Below are 20,570 nucleotides of genomic sequence, written 5' to 3' on the forward strand. Positions count from 1 at the left end.
GAGGAAGGAGGCCTTGAAGCGAAGCATTGAGGGGAAGGAGGGAAGCAAAAGTGGGTGGCTGTGGGTGGGGTGGGCAGGGAGGAAGTCACAGGAGGGGCGACCGTAGCAGGGCACGTGGATAGCAGGAAGAGGGCGGCAGAGAAAGCATCAGCTGCTGCTGCTGCTTGAGCCATCATGAATGCAGGCTTGCCGGGAGGGAAGCCGCCCACGCTGCTTCTACCCTGGCTCACGCTCCAGCTGAAGTGAGAGCACTTTGCTTGGGGAACCTCAGAGGTCATGGTCTGTGGGGATGGGGTAGGGTAGAGGGAAGAAAAGTCCAACGATTTCCATCAATATAGAGGTTATGTATATTTTAGGTGTTGTTGGGAACCGCCCAGAGAGCCTTGGCTCTTGGGTGGTGTAGAAATAAAATAAATAACAATCACAACCATTTCTCACTCCTGTTGTCTGCAGCCAGTGTCTGCATTGCACAGCTTTTGGTGTCGGGAAGATGGCGGCCCTGGTGTCACCGACACCTGCCACAGTCGTTTTCATGCATTCTGGGGAACTTTGTAGGTTTCGGGTTTGTGAACTGGGAGGGAAGGGTGGAGGGAAAGCTCTGGGTATCTTTTTTTAAAAGGAAAAGGCAATGGACATTTTTCGATGAAAATGAAGAGTTGGGGGCTGATACAAAATGCTGCAGTGTGGCTCTTCAGGGTCCCAGCCAGCCAGGCCCTTCCCCAGAATACCTCATTCCACCCCACCCACTCCCCAGGACACTAAGCATTCTTTGGCCGCTGCGCTTTGGATGGCTGTTTGGCCTCTAAGTTCCCTCCCTGTAAAGTGTTTGTTCTTTGTGTTTCTGCAAACCTTGGGGATTCCCCTGAGCTTTCTGATGCTACCCTCTTGTTTCTGACTGGCCCTGCTTTGGCTACAGCCCAGTTGGCACAGGCCAGCAGCGTCAGCTATTAGAGGGAGTGACGAATAATGACTGGATGGCCTTGTCATCAGCCCGCACCAGCAAAGTGATAGGAGGGGCAGTGGGCGAAACTGACATTCATGCGTTGATGCTCCAGTGCTGAGCCCAGTGGTGGAGTGGTAGCTTTTGAGTGCAGGGGCTCATCATTACGGTCCCCATAGCCTCCCACCCCCGCTGCCCAAGGAGAGTCCAAAACCTAGGCAGCTGCCTTGATCATATCAACAAACCAGTTCTCAGAGGAACTGGTCTAGTCACCAGTGTGTAGACGCAAAACAACCTGTTGTAAATAATTCCTGCAGACATTCTTACAATCCCCTGAAGAAGGCCTAACAGAAAGCAAAGAGGTTGAAACGTGTTGGGCTTGTTTACAATAAAGTTGTCCACAGCATCCTGAGACGTTTCTCCCTTGTCCTTGTCCATTCAAGACCAAGCCACAGGGAACCATACCTTATTGCTGAGAAAATCCATTTCTCCCCCAGATACCATGGGAATTCGAGCGAAGCTTACAGGGAACAGGGAAATCTGAGCAGGGAGGCAGACAAATGCCCTCATCCCTAATGCTAATTTTAAAAGTGCCAGCGCTCTGTCCCTGTGAAACCGTTGCAATGGAGGATGGCGAACCCTATACCCATTTTGGGCATCGGGTTCAGCACTCTGGACAGCTCCTTCAGAGTTCTGGCTGATTCTGGCTGAAACCCGGGATGGATTCACAGCCCCACCGAAACCGGAGCCACCAGCATCTACTGCCAAAGCTTCTTTTCATCCACTCAGAATCCAATTCCAGAATCTATGAAGTTCCCCAGAACACATGAAAACTACTGCAGTAGGTGTCTGTGACACCAGGGTCGCCATCTTCCCAACACCAAAGGCTGTGCAGTACAGGAATTAGCTGCAGACAACAGGGGCGAGAAACGTGGTTATTGATAAAATGATCTCCCTGCCCATTCCACCCCCACCCCGTCATACCTCCCCCCACCACGATCTACCTGGGTTCCCAAGCAAAGTGACCTCACTTCAACTGTGAGCCAGGGTAGAAGCAACATGGACTGCTTCCCTCCTGGCAAGCCCACATTTGTGATGGTTCAGGCAGTGGCAGCTGTTAGCACAGGCCTCCTTCTCTTCTTCTGCCCCACAGCCACCCAGAATGGGTTCACAGCCCCACTGGATTTGGAGCCACCAGCCTCCACTGCATCATTGGTGGAGCCCAGATACGCTCTGGGTTTAATTGCAAACTCGTTGCGAGCTCTTGCGGAACGTGCTCTCATTCGTTCAGTGAGATTTAGGCTACAATCCTTCAAACTGCCCTGTTGGCCTCCAGAGCAACCCGGCACGTGTCTCCCACGGGACAATCGGTACCAGCCAGGGTTTGTTTCCAGGCTCTCTGCCTACCTTGGTAGACAAAATGGAAACCTTTGGCAGTAGCTTGACCTTTGGCACTGAACTTGATCAGGATTTGGTTGGTGGTGGCCAGAGGCAACGCTTCTCCTGGGGGAAGAGGAAAACAAACCACAGAAATAACTTGGCAACAAAAATGCAATAAAACGAGAAATCCTCATCTATGTAATCAGTTGTTTATTACACTTTTAGGCTGTCCAGTAGCAGAGACACAGATTCAAAATGTAAAATACAAACCATAAAAGAAAGATAAAAAGAGCACATAACAGAATCAAGACAATTCCAGCAGGAAGGGTAAAAAAAAAAAGTAGCACATAAAGCTAAAGGAAAAGCCAAAGGAAAACCGAAGAAGCAAAAACAATTTGGTGTGAAGATCTAAAACACTTTCTTAAAATCTTGGGATTTTTTTTTCTTAAGTCCTCACCTGGTACCTAAAGTACTGCAGCATACGTATGTGCCAGGCGAGTCCCTTGGGTGAGGGCATTCCAGTGCTGGGCACCACCACTGAAAAGGCCCTGTCTCATAGCCACCTGCCTCTTCTCATTTAGCAGGGGCACCTGGAGTGGGGCTTCGAACGATGACCTTAATGTCCAGGTAGGTAGATCTGGGAGGAGATGCTGCTTCAGGTAACCCAGCCCCCTTTAGGGCTGAAAAGGTTACAAGCAGCACTTGGAATTGGGCCTAGAAATGGACAAGCAGTCAGGGTACATGGCAAAGTCCTGACTAAGGATGCAACCCTATATATGTTTGGAGAGAGAAAAAGTCTTACAACTACGAGCATTCTCCAGCCAGCCTTTGCACCCTACACTAGATCTCATTCATTTCAATGACTCTACTCTAAATATGAGTATAAGTCTAGCTCCATTCTAATGGCTTTTCATTATTGCATTCTTTTGTACAATCTTCTAAAGGACGGGAATTGTAGGACTTTTTTTCTGTCTAAACATGCATAGGTTCATACCCCAACAACTTTGCAGATCTTTCTCTTCTACCATTTACCTGTACGGATGGTAGCAGTAGAAGTGGTCTGTAGAGGTGAATGTGAGGAAAACAGGCAGCTTGAAGGGAGGTGGGAACAGGGAGATTCGATCTGGAGTGAGTTGAGCCAGATTGCAGATTTTCCAAGCATTTTGAGCAAATTGTTTCTGCAGGTTCCACAATTTGCACACATTTCTGAGCAATTTGTGCAGTAATCTGTGCAAATTGCTCAAAATGTGTGTAAACTGCAGAGCCAAAAAAAAAAAAAAACCCCTCTGGAAACTTTTTTTTATGCATTTTTGAAGGTTTTGCAATTTGCACACATTTTTGAGCAATTTGCGCAAATTGTGGCCAAGCTTGTGCAAATTGTTCAGAAATTTGCTCAAATTGTAGAACTGTAAAAAATGCACAAACTTCCCGGAAAATCCTTGAATCAGACCAACTTGCTGCAGATTGAGTTGAGTGCCAGAGCAGGAGTTGAAACAAAGTCCAAAGAGGTGAACCTAGGAAAACGTGTTGAACTCGACTCCCAAAACGGATTCATCTGACATCCTTAGCAAAGGCAGCTCCTCCATGATTCTTAGGCTCAGGTCATTTTCTAAAGTGGAGTCCTTCAGAGGGTGCATGATGCAGAAGCTACACACCTCTATTCCTTTTTGACAAGACCTTTGGAAGTCTTCCCATCTTTGGGAGCATCTCGCCCCCCCCCCCCACACATACAAAAAAAAAAAAAAAATGGAAGAGGGGAACTTGTCATTACCTGTGTGAGAACCAGAGAGAGAGCTGAGGAGACGGGAATGCTGGTTAGGACCGTCATGCACTTCAATGATATCATGGAGAGCCGTCTGGAAGAAGGCAAACTGACCAAACACCACTGTCAATGAAACACATCAAGAAAAGATGGTGTCATTCAAGGAAGGTTAAAGGGCACAAGTTCATCAAAATCCCCTCTGATAGCGATCTCAGTTCACCTGAGTTCACAGAATTGGAGCTAAAATGGGGCCAGTCAGAAATATGAGGATGGGATCAGCACCCTTTCAGAAGCTTCAAGTTAGAGTTTTAAAGAGGGACCAAGGGGGGCAACCCACCCTACAAAAAGCTGCTACTAGGAAGAGGGCCTTTTCTTCCGTGAGGGGTCCTTTTTCTTTCTTTTTGTGTTTTTCAAAACACCCCTGGCATTTTCAGGAGCCCAGGAGTGATTCCTGAATGCTTTTTGGTGAGGTCACATGATTTCCAATAGCATTCACTTAGAACTGTTGCACTCCTCTAAATGCTGAGTTAAATGTGTGTGGGGTTTGTTTGTTTTTTGTTGGAAAAATAAATGAATAAATAAATAAATAAATAAGAAGCCCCCTCAACAACTGGTTACATTTTTTTAAAAAAGGGAATGTGGAAACCCTGTCCCTCTCCCCAAAGAGAAAATTCTCTAAATTCCACACACACACCCCACAAATGAGGCAGAAAAAACAATACCTCTTTTGCAGGGAGAGAGAAAGTTCCTGAAAATAGGAGCCAGGATTCAGCCCAGCACTACTTATAACATTATGCATGGCCATAGAATCATAGAATAGTAGAGTTGGAAGGTGCCTATAAGGCCATTGAGTCCAACCCATAGTTTAAGGTGTCTTCTGAATGGGGCCATGGTGATGGCTGCCAACTTTAACACTTTTAAAAGGCGGTTAGGCAAATTCACAGAGTTTGATACACCTATCAGTGGCTATTGGATCACAGACAGGATGCCACTCAATAACACTTGCTGGTGCTGGGATGGGAGCACAGTAGGGGAAGGGAGCTGTTCTCTGCCCAGTCTGCTTGTTGGGCACAAGTTGTTGGCCTAGAGGGATCTTAGACCTGAAATAGTTGGGCTTTAATTGAAGTCCAAGTAGCTGAGAAGGCTATAGACTGTGAGAGAAATGACTGTAAGGCAGGACACTCTCACAAACTCCCCCACCACCTTAGAAGTAAGAGAAACACACACAAAGAGCCCATAATCCACTCATGGAAATTTCTCCAGAATATTATTCCCCTTTGGATTTCTTTTTGAAAGCAGTTTCTTATCTATCAAATTGAATGAGATCACGAAGGGAAACACAGGCATCCCTGAGAGGAATCAAGAACACAGACATCCGTGAGAGGCAGGATTGGAAGAGGGAGAGGTGCTCAGTACTAAACCTAAACCCCACATTCTGAGATTGGAAGCCCCACAGAAAATGAATTGGGGGGGGGGGTTGTACAGAAGCAGCAATTGTCTAGACAGTGCCCAGAAGCAGTGTTCCACATCTGTGTTTTTCCCCTCTTCAAAATGAGAATGTTCATTATAAATATATCTGGACGGCCAGCATATGTTTTTCCTCTAAAAGTGAGGGCAAAGAAATAACAGGGAGATCATTAGAACATTACAAAAAAGCTGGCTTCTGAAGGTTTGGGGTAATTTGTGTGTGGATATAACACACACACACACACACACACACACACACACACACACACACACACAGCATAACATCAGCGTTGTGCTTTGAAACCCCGAGGCTCAAATTCTTGTTGTTGTCATCGCTTGTTTTTCATTTGCAAGATTTGTTATTTGCAATTTGTAAATGCCCATTTACAGATTCAGAAGCGCCTCAGTCCCTTGCTAGGAAATTTCAATGGCAAAGCTGGTGGCAAGAAGTGTGAACTTTGCAAAATCAGCTGTTGTGCTGAAATGCTCCCAACCGCCTCCTCATGCCTGCAGGGGTGGTCTCCAAGGAAGATGCCAGCCAGAAATCTAAAGGACCTATCCAAAGCACCTGGGCCAGCTCCTTGTGAGTTCTGACTGGTTCAGACTGAAACCCGGAGTGGATGCACGACCCCACTGACATTGGAGCCACCAGCCTCCACTAGAAATCTCCCAATTGTCCTGTACTGTTAGCACTTGCTGTGCAAGTGAAGTCAGGAGGGTGCTGCATCCAATAGGCAGTGGAGAGGATAGGGCCTCTTCTTGTCATAAAAGGGGGGTCCATCAAGGGAAGGATGGAGGACCCCACCCCCGCCAATTCTCCATCTGACAACGGAGTGGCAAAATTGAGGAAAAGCACGTTGGCTTAGCCCTCAGATGCAAAATAAGGAAAAACAAATGTGAAAATACGATTAATTTGCATGATTTATACTGTCCAAACTACAAATTGTTTTTATTTTCAGAGCTGAATTCGGGTTACCTTAACACACAATGGCCCCGTTCAGACAACACGCCAAACCATGCTGCTTAACCACAAAATGGTTAAGGGAATGCACTCACCTTAATGCATTCCATCAACCATTTTGTGGTTAAGCAGCATGGTTTAACGTGTTGTCTGAACGGGGCCACTTTCAAGTTCAGTTAGGATCACTCAGTGTACAAACAACTGTGCTTCAGAGGAAATTGCTGGATGGAATCTCTGCTGTCACAAATAGGTAAAAACTTACTGATTCCTCTAGTAAACAGTGTACCCTTAGGTAGGGTGAAGCAGAAACTCCTGGGGTCCTATTAGAAGACAGTAGATTACCAATCATATTGTTCCTTATCATAATTTCGGGCACCTTGTGAATTTCCTGCTTCACGCACTAAAACATCTGGGGCTGACTCGGCTGGGTAATCATTTAAGAGCACCTAACAGTTGGGACTTGTAAACAACCAGGAAATACCATAGTCTTTGGGCACAACGATGAAATACAGGCACACTTGACCACTGGTGTAGTTTCGGGGATAGTTTGGAGACAGGACAACACCATCCGAACCCGTGTACTGGCCTCCACACGGTGCTGAAACAGGTGAAGAGAAAACACGGCGTCAGGTTGCCTGCCCATCCCCCAATGCCTTTCGTCCCCCTTTCCTGTCAAAGATGCTCAACGGCATTCTCTTAATTCAATGTGCAGCAGATGGCAGGCACGTTGCAGTCTCTCATTAAGGAAATGCAGAATTCACCTGAAGCTGAACTGTCACCTGCTACGTATTTCATTAGGAACGCCCTGCTATTGACTGGAAGGGATAACACCACCATATGCAATTTCTCACCAGTCTCTCTTTGATCACAGCTGCTGTAGGAAATATCTTGGGCTATCTGGTTGTTGGCCTGTAGGACAAGCTGTGTGTGGACAATAGGGACAAGTGATTCTGTCCATTTTCGTTTCTCTCGGTTTCTATTTTTTCCTGTATTTAGTTCTGTTTAGGGCTGTGCACAGCTTCAGATGTGGACAAGGTGCTTGGCCAAGTCCGGTCGACCACCTGTGTGCTTGACCCTTGCCCCTCATGGCTCATTACATCAAATAAGGAGGGGATCGCCGGCTGGGTCCAGGAGGTTGTAAATGCCTCCTTGAGAGAGGGAGTGGTGCCGGCCTCTTTAAAAGAGGCGGTAATTAGACCACTCCTGAAGAAGCCTAATCTGGACCCGGAGGAGGTTAACAACTACAGGCCGGTGGCTAATATCCCTTTCCTGGGCAAGGTGCTTGAGCGGGTGGTTGCAGGACAACTCCAGGCACTCTTGAATGAAACGGATTATCTAGATCCATTTCAATCGGGCTTCAGGCCTGGTTTTGGAATGGAAACTGCCTTGGTCGCCCTGTGGGATGACCTCTGTCGGGAGAGAGACAGGGGGAGTGCGACCCTGTTGGTTCTCTTGGACCTCTCAGCGGCCTTCGATACCATCGACCATGGTATCCTTCTGGATAGGTTGTCTGAGCTGGGAGTTGGAGGTACTGCGTTGCAGTGGTTCCGCTCCTACTTGGATGGCCGATTCCAGAAGGTGGTGCTGGGGGATTATTGCTCTGTGCCGTGGCACCTAAGCCATGGGGTTCCACAGGGCTCTATCTTATCCCCTATGCTGTTTAACATATACATGAAGCCACTGGGGGAGGTTATCCGGAGATGTGGACTGAGGTGTCATCAATATGCGGATGATACCCAGCTCTACCTTTCCTTTTCATCAAACCCAGGTGAGGCAGTGGCTGTTCTGAACCAGTGTCTGGGCACGGTAATGGACTGGATGAGGGCTAATAAACTGAAACTCAATCCAGACAAGACGGAGGTACTGTTAGCGGGTGGTTCTTCTGTCCGGCGAGGTGATGTTTGCCCTGTCCTGGACGGGGTTGCACTCCCCCTAAAGGATCGGGTCCGTAGTTTGGGGGTGCTCTTCGATCCAGAACTGTCACTTGAGGCACAGGTGAACTCAGTGGCAAAGAGCACTTTTTATCAGCTCAGGCTGATATACCAGCTGCGCCCTTATCTGGACAGAGATAGCTTAGCTACAGTTATCCATGCTCTGATAACCTCTCGTTTGGATTACTGCAATGCGTTATACGTGGGGCTGCCTTTGAAAACGGTCCGGAAACTTCAACTGGTGCAAAACAGGGCAGCAAGGTTATTAACAGGGACTGGCCGGCGAGATCACATTACGCCAGTCCTTTTACAACTTCATTGGCTGCTAGTCCAGGTCCGGGCCCAATTCAAAGTGCTGGTATTAACATTTAAAGCCCTAAACGGTTTGGGGCCAGGTTATCTGAAGGAACGCCTCCTCCCATATGTACCTACCCGGACCTTAAGATCATCTACAGGGGGCCTTCTCCATGAGCCCCTGCCAAAGGAAGTGAGGCAGGTGGCTACTAGGAGGAGGGCTTTCTCCGCTGTGGCACCCCGGTTGTGGAACGAGCTCCCCAGAGAGGTCCGCTTGGCGCCTACACTGTACTGCTTTCGTCGCCAGCTGAAGACCTTTTTATTCACTCAGTATTTTAACACTTAATTTTAACTTAAATTTAAATTTTACTGTTTTAACTCTGTATTTTAATCCTATATCAACTTTGCTGTGTGGTTTTATCCTGGTTGTGCTTTTTATACTGTATTTCGTAATTGTGTTTTAAACTGTTGGGTGTTTTACTGTGGTTTTAATTTTTGTGAACCGCCCAGAGAGCTTCGGCTATTGGGCGGTATAAAAATGTAATAAATAAATAAATAAATAAATAAATCTGAATCCTGAATCCGAAGCAAATTGGGGTGATTTGGAATCTCCCTAAAACAGATCCGAAGTTAATCGGGGGAGGTCCAAATTGACCCAAAGCAAATTGACTTGGTCCAAATCAATTTGGACTGATTCAGTGATTCAGACATTTTTTTCAAGGACTACACATGGTAATTTACAAAAATGCATTCATCTCCGTCATTTTTAAAGGTAAATTCATGAAATTTGGTAACATGATAGCACCTATGTAGGGCTTTAGGCATGCCAAGTTTGAAGTACATCAGTTCATTCTCTGATTTTTAGGAATTTTTAAAAGATTTTCCCCTCAACCATTCCTCTTCCCATATTGCTCCCAGCCAGGAAATGTGTGTTTTGCAGGCAGCTTTTCCCTGTTTCTTATCTGAATGGGAAGGGCCGGATGTGTTAGCTTCACAAGACTCAAGTAGGGGAGATTTGCACTTCAAAACACACAGAGATTAGGGAAGGGGCAGCGTGTGCTGATTGTCGATTGGATAGACACCTTCTGAAATTGCTCTTTACGAGTGGCTGCTTTGTTTCCTTGAAAAATCACATTTTAAAAAATTCACTGTGAGAAAACTGCTGGACAGATGTGTCTGAAATTTTCAACAAATGACCATCATTAGAGCATCTGTAAGCTGACTAAAATACATGTTTGTCTCATGAAAAATGAGAAAGTTATAGATCTTTGAATTGACTGGATTCCCTGAGAAATCACATTTTAAATAATTCATTGTGTGAAAACTGCTGGACATATGTGTCTGACATTTTCAACACATGACTAGCTCAATGCCATATGTAAGCCCACCAAGTTTCATGTTTCTATCTTGAAAAATAAAAAAGTTATAGGCGTTTATTTTTTCCAATGCAAGTCAATAAGAATGATTCGGACATCTGAATCTCGCTTCAGATTCAGATCTGAAGTGAATCAGGGGAGGTCTGAATTGACCCGAAGTGAATCGGGCCCGAATCAGAATCCGAAGCAAATCGGGGGGTCCATGCACAGCCCTAGTTCTATTTGTCACAAACTTTGAGCTTTTTCATTTTTAACATTCACATGACATTTTTGTATGCATCTTTGCTTATGCTTCCCTAATACATGCATTTCGTATGAAATTTTACCTAATCTGCACATTTTTGCAAGTAACTTTCCTATTGTTTAATATTATTTTTAATAATATACACATTTCTTGTGTGCACTTCCCCTTATCATACACATTGTTGTACAGAATTTGGATTGGAGGACTCCATTGTAAAATTTGGAGAATTCCAGTCCTTGAAAGATAACTGAATTTTGGTTGGCATATTGCTTCGAAAGGTAACTTCATATTAAAATGCAAACAGAATGAATTTCTCCCCTATGACTAATGGACAATAGCATTTTGAACTCCTCTGTTCCAATTACTCTATGATTTTCAATGTATAACCATCTGTATCAATACAAAACTGATACTCAACCTGAAGCCAGAAGGCTGCTGCCCACCGTAAACTTACCTGTACACATAGGTCGGGGTTTGTTCCACACAGGCTTTCCATCTCCTCCCATGATGCATGTCAAAGTGGACACCCCCTCAATCATATAGCCACTGTCACAGTAGTATGTGATCGCTGATCCCAGTTTCAATTCACTACCAGCCCGAGTTCCATTCTTAATCAAGCCAGGATCAAAGCAGGATTCCCTTGGGTTTTCTGCAACAAGAAATGGCTCGGAACGTTAATTGTTTACTGCCTTTGCTATGCAAGGGATCCGAGCGCCAAATGATCCTCTTGAACAAAGAATGCTTCACTGGAATAGCTTCCTGAGGCTGTGGACTCAAGGGGCCAGATATGAGAAGCCAGATTCATTTGTAGGTATATGATAACATGGCCCCAAAAAGGATACAGAAAAGTGGCCAGACGTTTCTTAATTATGGTTTGAATACTGGATGAGTGAGTCTGTGAATTTTGGTTTTTCTTAGTTTCTCATGTGTCCAATCTTAAATTCAGATCCTCCCATTTTTTTTTAAAAAATGCAGTTTGTACACATTTTTGCGTGCATTTACCCCAATGCATGCATGTTTGTATACAATTTTGACTGATATACACATTTTTGCAAGCAATTTCCCTACTATAATAAACTTTGACCTTATTTTCGTGAATACGTGCATTTTAATGTATATTTTCCCCTACATATGCATTCTGTGACTGGAGAACTCCACTGCAAAATTTGGGAAGTGTGAATTTGAAGAACTGACTTTCAGTTCATGTCTTCTTCTGAAAGTGCGAAATTAGGGATGCTTGCATTAAAATGTGAACCAAATTAATTTCTCCCCCACCCCTACCAGAGGTGTGCATTCTCAGACCCAGAATCCCTGAGGTCTGGTGCTGGCTCCTGGAGTGCAGCAGGTGGAGGGAACTGCTGTATGGACCAGGTCGGGGGGTTGGGAAAGACCACCTTCTCAGAGGCTTCACACACACACACACACACACACACACACACACACACACACACACGGGCTGATTTTGCAAATCCCTGTTCTTCAGCTGTCTTGACCAGGCAATAGGATTGCTGCGAGTGACTGACTGGGTCCTGCAGAACCTTCCCCCCCCCACATCTGACCCCCCCAGATCCAGTCGGGTGCTCCTGAGGTGAGCATGGACCCCCCACCCGAGTGCTTGCAAGGCCCTGGTGAGTGCTTGGCTGTCGCCCGCCTATGCACTGAAACTGCACACTTCCTCTTCCTGTGTCAACGATGGCTGCCTTGAAGCAACAGGGAAATTGTTCAATTTCCAGGGCTCTGGTGAATGGCGCACTCCCCTCTGTGCCAATGGCAGCCTTAAAGGCCCCATTGACCAAAGACTAAAGGTGAGAATGCTCTTCTGAGGCCCAAATGGCCCAGTGGGTGGGGGTGGTGGGGTGAGTGCTGTGGTGGGGCAAGCGCCCGCCGAGGCGAGCACAGGTGAATTCACCCACCCCTGATGTGAGTCTTTGACATTCATGCCATGTCTGGCCAAATCCAGAGGCCTCACACTACCTCCCAATCAAGAGGCTTCATACTAACTGCCAATCAGAGGGGCTCATGTTGCACTTTTATATATGTATATATTTATATTCCACTTTTCCTCCAAGGCGCTTAAGTCTCCTTGTACATGGCCCTCCTCCTCTCCATTTTATCCTCATAACAATCCTGTGAGGTACTGTAGGTTAGGCCGAGAGTCAGTGTCTGGCCCAAAGTCACCCAGTGAGTTTCCATGACTGAGCGGGGACTTGAACCTTGACTTTCCCAGTGCCAGTCCAACACTCTAACCACTATGCTACACTAGAATTCCCTTTCTGTTCCTAAAAAGGACTCCAAGATCTGAGCATACACAGCTCCAGGTCACTCACTTGATTCAGTTCCAGCCTAAGGCCATGAAGTTCTTCGTTCAAGACCCAGGCCTTAGCTAGACCAAAGGTTTATCCCGGGATCGTCCCGGGGTCATCCCTGTTCATGTAAATGACACACAGGATATCCCGGGAGCAGGCAGGGACGGCCCCGGGATGATCTTGGGATAAACCTTAGGTCTAGCTAAGGCCCCAGAGTCCCTGACAGAAATATGGTGAATCTTCACAAGCTGAAACTGACTCTCTTTTTCAAGTCAAAGGAAAAGCAGCAGCAACAACAAGGCAGTTGAGCTTTTGTGAAGAATCACTATTATGAAAAACATCAAGGATACAAGATAAGCAATCTGCTTTCCTAAATAGGTCCATTATTATCTGTACTGACTTTAATTATACTGGAGACAATAAGTATGCATGTTTATAGAAAAGAGAATCAATGTTGCAACAGCAACAACACAGCTTCACAGAAGCAGGGAAAATGGGTTGAAATTGGCTGGAGGCAGGGAGCTAGAAGTGTTGGGGCTGGAATGAAGTCTAAGGTGACCCTGCGGCTGATGACTCTCCCTTGAAGGAGAAAAGGCACCCAGGGGTGTCCAGCCTCAGAAGGGGAATTCATGCCTACTTCCAACAATGGAGGCTCCAGACAAGGGCGGAGGGCTGTCGGGCACTCACCAAGTCATGGTGTGCTCGAAGCGCAGGCCCATGAATGTGCTGTGGGGGCCAGATATGGGGGTGTCTGGGGGGCCCCTAGTCACAGTCGGGTGTCACAACAAGTCCTGTTCTCGTTGGTGTGGGGGAAGGAGGTTCAAGCTATCAATCAGAATCAGATTCTGAAGCTGAAGAAACAGGACTCGACACCTCCCAACTTACACAGGAAGTGAGGGAGGTGATTTTCTCAGGCTGTTCACTCGCCAGGCAGGAATCTTCACCAGACCTTCTCAGTGAAAACATTAACAACTCGCAGTCTGTGGGAACTCAGAAATCTTCCAACAGGGAGGAAACTTCAGAGCTGGCTGATCCCAGAATCCACCGTAGGTTCAAACGGGTGGAGCTAAAGGTAGGCGGGAGGTGGTCAGCTGGACTAGCCTCTCTCCAAAGGCTTCTTCCAAGAAATCCTCCTTGAAGTGAAAGGGCCTCAGGGAAAGGAACTTCTTTCCTTTTCTTGAAAGAACAATTGTCTCACTTAGTTTAGGGTTAAAGTTCCTAAGCTTGAAGCTCTCTTGAAGTTCAAAGAGATGTTTATTTCCTGAATAAAGCTTTGTAGATTACTTGGCAGAATTCTCTATTGTCTCGTGCTTCAATGGCGGTGGTGCCAGGTTAGGGGGGCTTGCCTGGCGGCTGCGGCGCTCTCCCTGCGGTGATGGTGGCGCCAGCGCTGGGTAAGTGGGGGAGGGGGGCTTACCAGTCACCGCCGCCTGCCGCCACCATGGTCCGTGCGGCAGCGAATGGTGAAGCCAGGTAAGGGGGGAGGGGGACCTATTCGGCCCCCATTTTGTCCCCCCTTCCCCACTTACCTGCCTCCGGAGGCAAGTAAGTGGGGAAGGGGGGGCAAAATGGGGGCCGAATCTTGATCCGGCCCTCCAGATCTCGCTCCAGATCCGGTTCTGGATTGGGGGAGGGTCAGATCGACCCGAACCGGTTCGGGGTGGTGGTGCACTGCCCTACGATAGCAGGGCACCTGCAACTTCCCTAGATGCACTCCTATACACAGCCCATGGAACCAAATGAGACTTTGGGCAGATCTAAACTAAGGAGGATGAAACCAAACAGTTTGAAAACGGTCTATGGAGTGTGTCCTGGGCCCCAACAGTTGTCAATACTGTTATAAACCATTTCAAACAGTAGTGTAGAACCTGCCTTTCTTCTGAATAGACAAGCATAGGAGTGTGTTGTAAGTCTCCACTCACACATAAAAACTTCAGTAAAGTTTAGATCCAGCAAAACATGTTTCTTTTTTCTAGCTCCATTCTCTCTCTTTGTGTTTTTTTTTTAACGTGCACATGAAACATAATTAGGTCTTTGATTAACCCAACGCTTTTGTCATTTGAAAATTGCTCATTAGAAGCCCAGACCTTTTAGTGTGTTTTATTTTAATTGTGGACAGTGTGGTCCAGGAACAATCAGAAAATGTGCATAGGGATGGGATTTTGGGGGTGGGTGGGTTCTTTAAAATAAAATCTCCCCTACCCTTCTCCAAAAGACTCCAAACCATAGAGGCCCCTCATTATCTCTGAAAAGTATGGATCCTGTATTGTTGGCATATTTGCAAGCTGCTTCTGCACCATTAACCAACCTTGTTCTGCTAGGCAGCTGATGAGGGCAGATGGGCTTGAAGAGAGCCCTGGCTATGGGAGCGGTATATAAGTTAAATAAATAAATAAATAAATAAATAAATAAATATACAGAGTCTTCTGTGTTTTGGGAAAAAACACACACAAAAAAAATCACCAAACCACTACAAACAGAAATCGCTTCCTCAAAAGGGGAAACCTATTTACTTGCAAACAGCATTTCGTCAACTGTTTTTGAACCTCTAAAGTTTTTGAACTCAGGTCCCCAAGCCAGCTGCAATCATCCACTCCGAGGTGGATATGCAGAGATAGTTGCACACAGTCCTGCTCAACCATCTTGTTGCTGCTGCTGCTGCTGCATGCAGTGGTCTGTGGATGAGGTAGTAATCCCACCATCACATTAGAAAGGAACTGGAGTTTTTTCTGGAGGAGGCCATTTAACCCGCTGCTTCTGCTTTGGATTGTTTGCAGAATTAAGATCCGATCTCTACGGAAAAGTCCTTTGTCTTCTTTCCTTTCTTGCCTTTCCACATTTTCTGCTGTACAACCTCTGGGTGGTGCTGAGGCATAGCAGGCTAATGCAACTACACGGGTGGAGATGTGTGACTTGTTTTGTGATGCCCTGCAAAATTACCAGATTTCCCCACCACCACCCAATAACCCGTGAAAGTGTTGGGAAAACACCAGATTAAGGTATCGAGCATAAACAACCATGAGTGAGGAATGGCAAAGCACACAATAAAAGTCTCATCTGGAAAGGCTCCTAGAGTAGGATGTCAATTGATCTGGAACATAGGAAGCTTCCGAAAACCAAATCAGACCTAGGGATGTTGCAAGTGCCCAACTGGGTCTGGGGGTCTGGTGGACCCGACCACGTCCACCCACCCCTGGACTCAGACCCCACTGGACTGCATGCAAAGCCCCTGACATGGCAAGAGGGGGTAGTGCATAATCTCAGCGGGAGAGTGGGCAGTTGCCAACTGCTTAGGGTGACCATATGACCCGGATTTGCCCGGATATGTCCGGATTTTTGCTGTAAACCGGCAGATCCGGGAGGGGGAGGGGAAATCCAGGTTTTTTGCAAAGAGCAGCTCTAATGGGAATTAACAAAAATGCTTATAACTCCGTCATTTTTTAAGATAAAGACATGAAACTTGGCACAATGGTAGCTCTTAGGAAGGGCTTTAGTCATACCAAATTTGAAACAGATCTGTTCATCCACTGATTTTTTACGAATTTTTTAAAAATTAAGGTTTTAAAATTATTATTTTTAAAATTGTCATTTTTAAAGATAAAGACATGAAACTTTGCACCATGAAAGGACTTAGGTAGAGCTTTAGCCACACCAAATTTAAAACAGATCTGTTCATCCATTGATTTTTTAGGAATTTTTTAAAAATTGAGGTTTTAAAATTATTATTTTTAAAATCATCATTCTTAAAGATAAAGTGATGAAACTTTGTACCATGATAGGATTTAGGTAGAGCTTTAGCCACACCAAATTTGAAAGAGATCCGCTCATCCATTGATTTTTTAGGAATTTTTTAAAAATTGAGGTTTTAAAATTATTATTTTTAAAATCATCATTCTTAAAGATAAAGCGATGAAACTTTGTACCATGATAGGATTTAGGTAGAGCTTTAGCCACACCAAATTTGAAAGAGATCCACTCATCCATTGATTTTTTAGGAATTTTTTAAAAAATGACGTTTTAAAATTATTATTTTTTAAACTGTCATTTTTAAAGATAAAGAGCTGAAACTTAGCTTTTAGGTAGAGCTTTAGCCATACCAAATTGAAACAGATCTGGGGCCAGTAGCAAACCCTGTTAACAACAACAGCAGCTTGCAATGAGTGAAGATACAGTCAGAAAAAATATTTGAGGGAAGGGGAGAATGTAACACTTTTTATACTGTTTTTATACTGTTTTTATGTTTTTTAAATTTTTGTATACTTTTAATGTTTACTATTTTTAATTGTTGTAAACCGCCCAGAGAGCTTCAGCTGTGGGGCAGTATATAAATGTAATAAAATAAATAAATAAATAAATAAATAAATAAATAAATAAATAAAATAACACAAAGAGTATAGCAAAAGCTTCAAAGTACAGCAAAACCTACAAAAGTGTGAAGTTAATTTCAGATACATTGAATCTCTCACTTGTTCTTTATTTCAGTGATTTTAACATTAAGATGTTATGAAGAAGAGATTTGTCTTAAATGTGTGCTGTAAAATCAGACATGTGACCAAGGCTATGTTCGGGTGGGCACGCCCCCTTGGTGCTGGACACGCCCCCTTGGGGGCGACCATGTTGTCCTCCTTTTTGTTTTCCAAAATATGGTCACCCTACAACTGCTCACCAGGCCAAGCTGAGACTTGTGTGGCCCAGTGAGAGGGGGCAAACAGGAGCAGTGGCAACGGGGTCACCCACCCTTATCATTTCATTATGCTACTGCTTTATCACGATACTGAAGTGCACTGACAACAGTTGGGGCCCATTGACACATCCACACCAAGCAGGAAGTAACACCACGAAAGCGGTATGGAAGCAGTATATGGCATCTGTCGATGGGCCCCAACAGTTCTCAGTGCACATTAATACCTCTATAAAGCAGTAGTGTAGATTCTGCTTCCAGATACCACTTTCATAGTGCTAAATCCTGCTTGGTGCAGATCTGGCCTGAGTAGCAGTGGTGCTCCTAGCTTTCAAACAAGGGTTTTCCCCAGCCCTTCCTGGAGATGCTGATGAATGAACATGGGTCCTTCCTTATGCAAAGCATATGCCCTACAACTGAGCTATGACCATTCCCAAAAATGCAGGCTAAGATTGTAATTTATACAGGAGAGGACGCTGACTCATACTGAGACAGACCACTGATCTGTGTTATCGCCTATGTCAGCAGAAGAGGCAAGACGGGCAGCAGGGGTCCCTTGAGCAGTGTGTGAAGCGGACCCCGGTGAGTCCGTCCATTCCTAATATTAACAATTGCCCAGTTCATCAAACCGGCATCATTGCCTCGTGGAGAGTAGCTCCTTCTACATGGCCTAGATCTTTCAAGTCTACTGTAGCGGTGTGGGAGGCAGGCACATAGTGCTGCAGTGCCCGTGCCCTAGCGGCAACACCAGAAGGAGACTGCAACGTGGTGCGAGGAAGGAGCGGGGCCTGTAGAGAGAGCCTGTGGCACAGAGAGATTGCTTTGATGACATTAGGGAACAAAAGCCAGCCTGTGGACACCAACGCCCAGAAGCCAGTCAGAAACCGCAAAAGAAGGGTCGCCTTTCTTGTCTGCAGCGTCGACTTCCAAAGATGATTATTAAGAGGAGGCCCTTTCCTCACGCTTAAAGAAACCCTCACCCCTACAGGCTTCCTGTGACCGTTCTCTGCTTTTCCTTGTTATTTCGAAGAGCCGGGGAGCCTTTCATCTTCCAAGTAGCTCCAGCTCCAGCTTGACGTTCTGCTTCCCACCCAGCTGTCAGGCTTCTTAGCTGTACCCTTGATCTCTGGCTCTGTGCTCCGCTTTGAGAGAAAGAAAATAATATCAGATTGCACAAAGATATCCTCTGCTGCTGGAAGGAGAGGTTCCTTGTTGATCAACTTTTTCTTTAATAATAACTCTGCCCTTTCTTCTTGGTGTTTTCTGGAGGAAGTTTCCCCTGTTTATTTACCTTCCTCCATCAACCACCTCAAAATCATGCCAGAGAAGATCGGCGAACAGCCGCAGGACAGGTTTTCTGCCACACCTGTCGTGTGCTCCTTTTATTCCGTTGTGCTGTTCCTTATTGTTTCCTTGCTCCACACCACTGTTCCATTAATCAAAATTAGGAGCACAGTGAAGAGTCTCTCCTCGGGCAAAGCATGAGGAATTCTGAGGGAATGAGGTTCAGTTAGATGAACAAGTTTCTTGAGGAAGTTTCCCCCTGGCTTTACCTTCACTAGCTTCTCCAGTCCAGTAAGTGGGCAGGGCAGGCTGCATCGTGGCCCTGGCGCATGCAAGGGCAGAAACCGGACCTAGGCGTGGGCTGCCCAGAGGGGCACGAGGGGATGGCTTCCCTCCCCAGTCCTCGTCTCTCATTCCTTCAGAGTCCTAATTTCTGCCTACTGGATGTAATTAAGCGATACAGCTCCATTACATTCCATAGGGAGGAAACTGTTCTGGCAATTATACTTCCATTTGGATTTTAATCTGAAGTTGAGTAGAATTCTGGGGTGTGTGAAGCTGGCTTCTCTTTTGAAGTGGGCTTTAAGTGAGCCAGCTGAGTGAGCTCCAGCTCAGGAAAGAGAGGGGGGGTGGAGCTGCTGTCACCCACCCCCAACATCCATGGCCTAAGGCAGCTGCTCCACTGGTCACACTTGCACACCAAGGAGCCAAGCACACATCCTGTCCTGTGCTGGAGAGAGAAAGAGAGAGACAGCCAAAGAGGCGCCCTGTCTTTCCTAAGACCCCTCCGCCTCAAATTGGTGCTTGAAGAACTGTTGCCCCCCTCCCCCCCAAAAAACCCAGTTCCATTTGAAAAGCTGAGACTGTTTGAAATTCATCCAGCAGATTGTAGCTCGAGGCACGAATGCTGATTTCAGCCTCAAAGATGATGATAAGCTGGGTTTCAGGGGGAGAAAAAGGGGTGGGCGGGTTGCTGACGGTAGCTTTTGTGCATTTCTCCACATGCCAACAGAGAAGTCCTGCAAAACCCTTGTGGTCAGGGACGGCGTTTGCATAAGGTCGATACCGACGGACATGCTGTACGTGGGCCTCCGACGGCACAAGGAGCGCAGGGCTGACCACATGCAACAAGGCCTGTGGAACGCAAATCTGGGGGTGCCTCCGAATCGCACTTGGATCCTGCAGTGTTAACCTGCCCAAAAGGAAGCTTGAGTTCTCTTCCGCAAATCCATTCTGCCTTTCCTTCTCGCTCCCCCGCCCCTCAGTCCCTCCAGTTCCTGCAAGTTCAGTTTTCTGCAGTTTCTCAAATTCACACTTGCCAGCTTCCTTTTTCATGCGCAGGGAAGTTAATGAGCAAAGTTAAAAACTCATTCTTGGCTCCCAGCAGTTCAGCTCCGTGGGCGGCATATTGGCACGATTAACGCCATAGGTGTGTTTAAGAGAGCAACAGAAAGAAAGGGGAAACCTCCCCCCTCCCCCGCACGGCACACCACAATCCACACAACAGCACTGACTTAAGGGGGGGGGCACCCTTTGTAAAATGCCACACAGCTGGCGAACGACCGGCACAGAGGCAAATCCAAAGGCAGAGCCATTCATTCTGAAAGGGAATCCCTTGAATTAATTGGCTAAATGGGGCATTTAGTTATTTCTTGCATTTTTATACTGCCCAATAGCCAAATCTCTCTGGGTGGTTTACAAAAATTAAAGGCAGGGGCGGAACCAAGAATAATCTTGCAAAATATTATTTGTATGAATTTTTTTTTAATGAAGGTGCCTACACGTTTCGGACAAAAAAGTCCTTCCTCAGGGCTTATTCAACAAGGTTTTTACAGTTGTCTGCTCAATGAGATCATAGGTGAACCTCTCTAGGGAGCTCATTCCACAGCCAGGGTGCCACAGCAGAGAAAGCCCTCCTCCTGGTAGCCACCTGCCTCACCTTCT

At 46.1% G+C, this 20,570-nt stretch overlaps 1 protein-coding gene across 1 annotated transcript in view; it reads right to left on the reverse strand.

Annotated features, from left to right (window-relative positions):
* Window positions 1-20,570, reverse strand: part of CSMD2 (CUB and Sushi multiple domains 2) — a 784,677-nt gene that overhangs the window by 140,645 nt on the left and 623,462 nt on the right. The window contains exons 30-33 of the mRNA XM_063140724.1: window positions 10,810-11,004; window positions 6,992-7,108; window positions 4,092-4,205; window positions 2,348-2,443 (exon numbers count right to left, since the gene is read on the reverse strand). Of these exons, the coding sequence (XP_062996794.1) occupies window positions 2,348-2,443; window positions 4,092-4,205; window positions 6,992-7,108; window positions 10,810-11,004 (522 nt within the window). The remainder of the gene's footprint in view (window positions 1-2,347; window positions 2,444-4,091; window positions 4,206-6,991; window positions 7,109-10,809; window positions 11,005-20,570) is intronic.

This window comes from Elgaria multicarinata, chromosome 13 (genome assembly GCF_023053635.1).
Source record: "Elgaria multicarinata webbii isolate HBS135686 ecotype San Diego chromosome 13, rElgMul1.1.pri, whole genome shotgun sequence".
In the NCBI taxonomy this organism is placed as follows: Eukaryota; Metazoa; Chordata; class Lepidosauria; order Squamata; family Anguidae; genus Elgaria; species Elgaria multicarinata.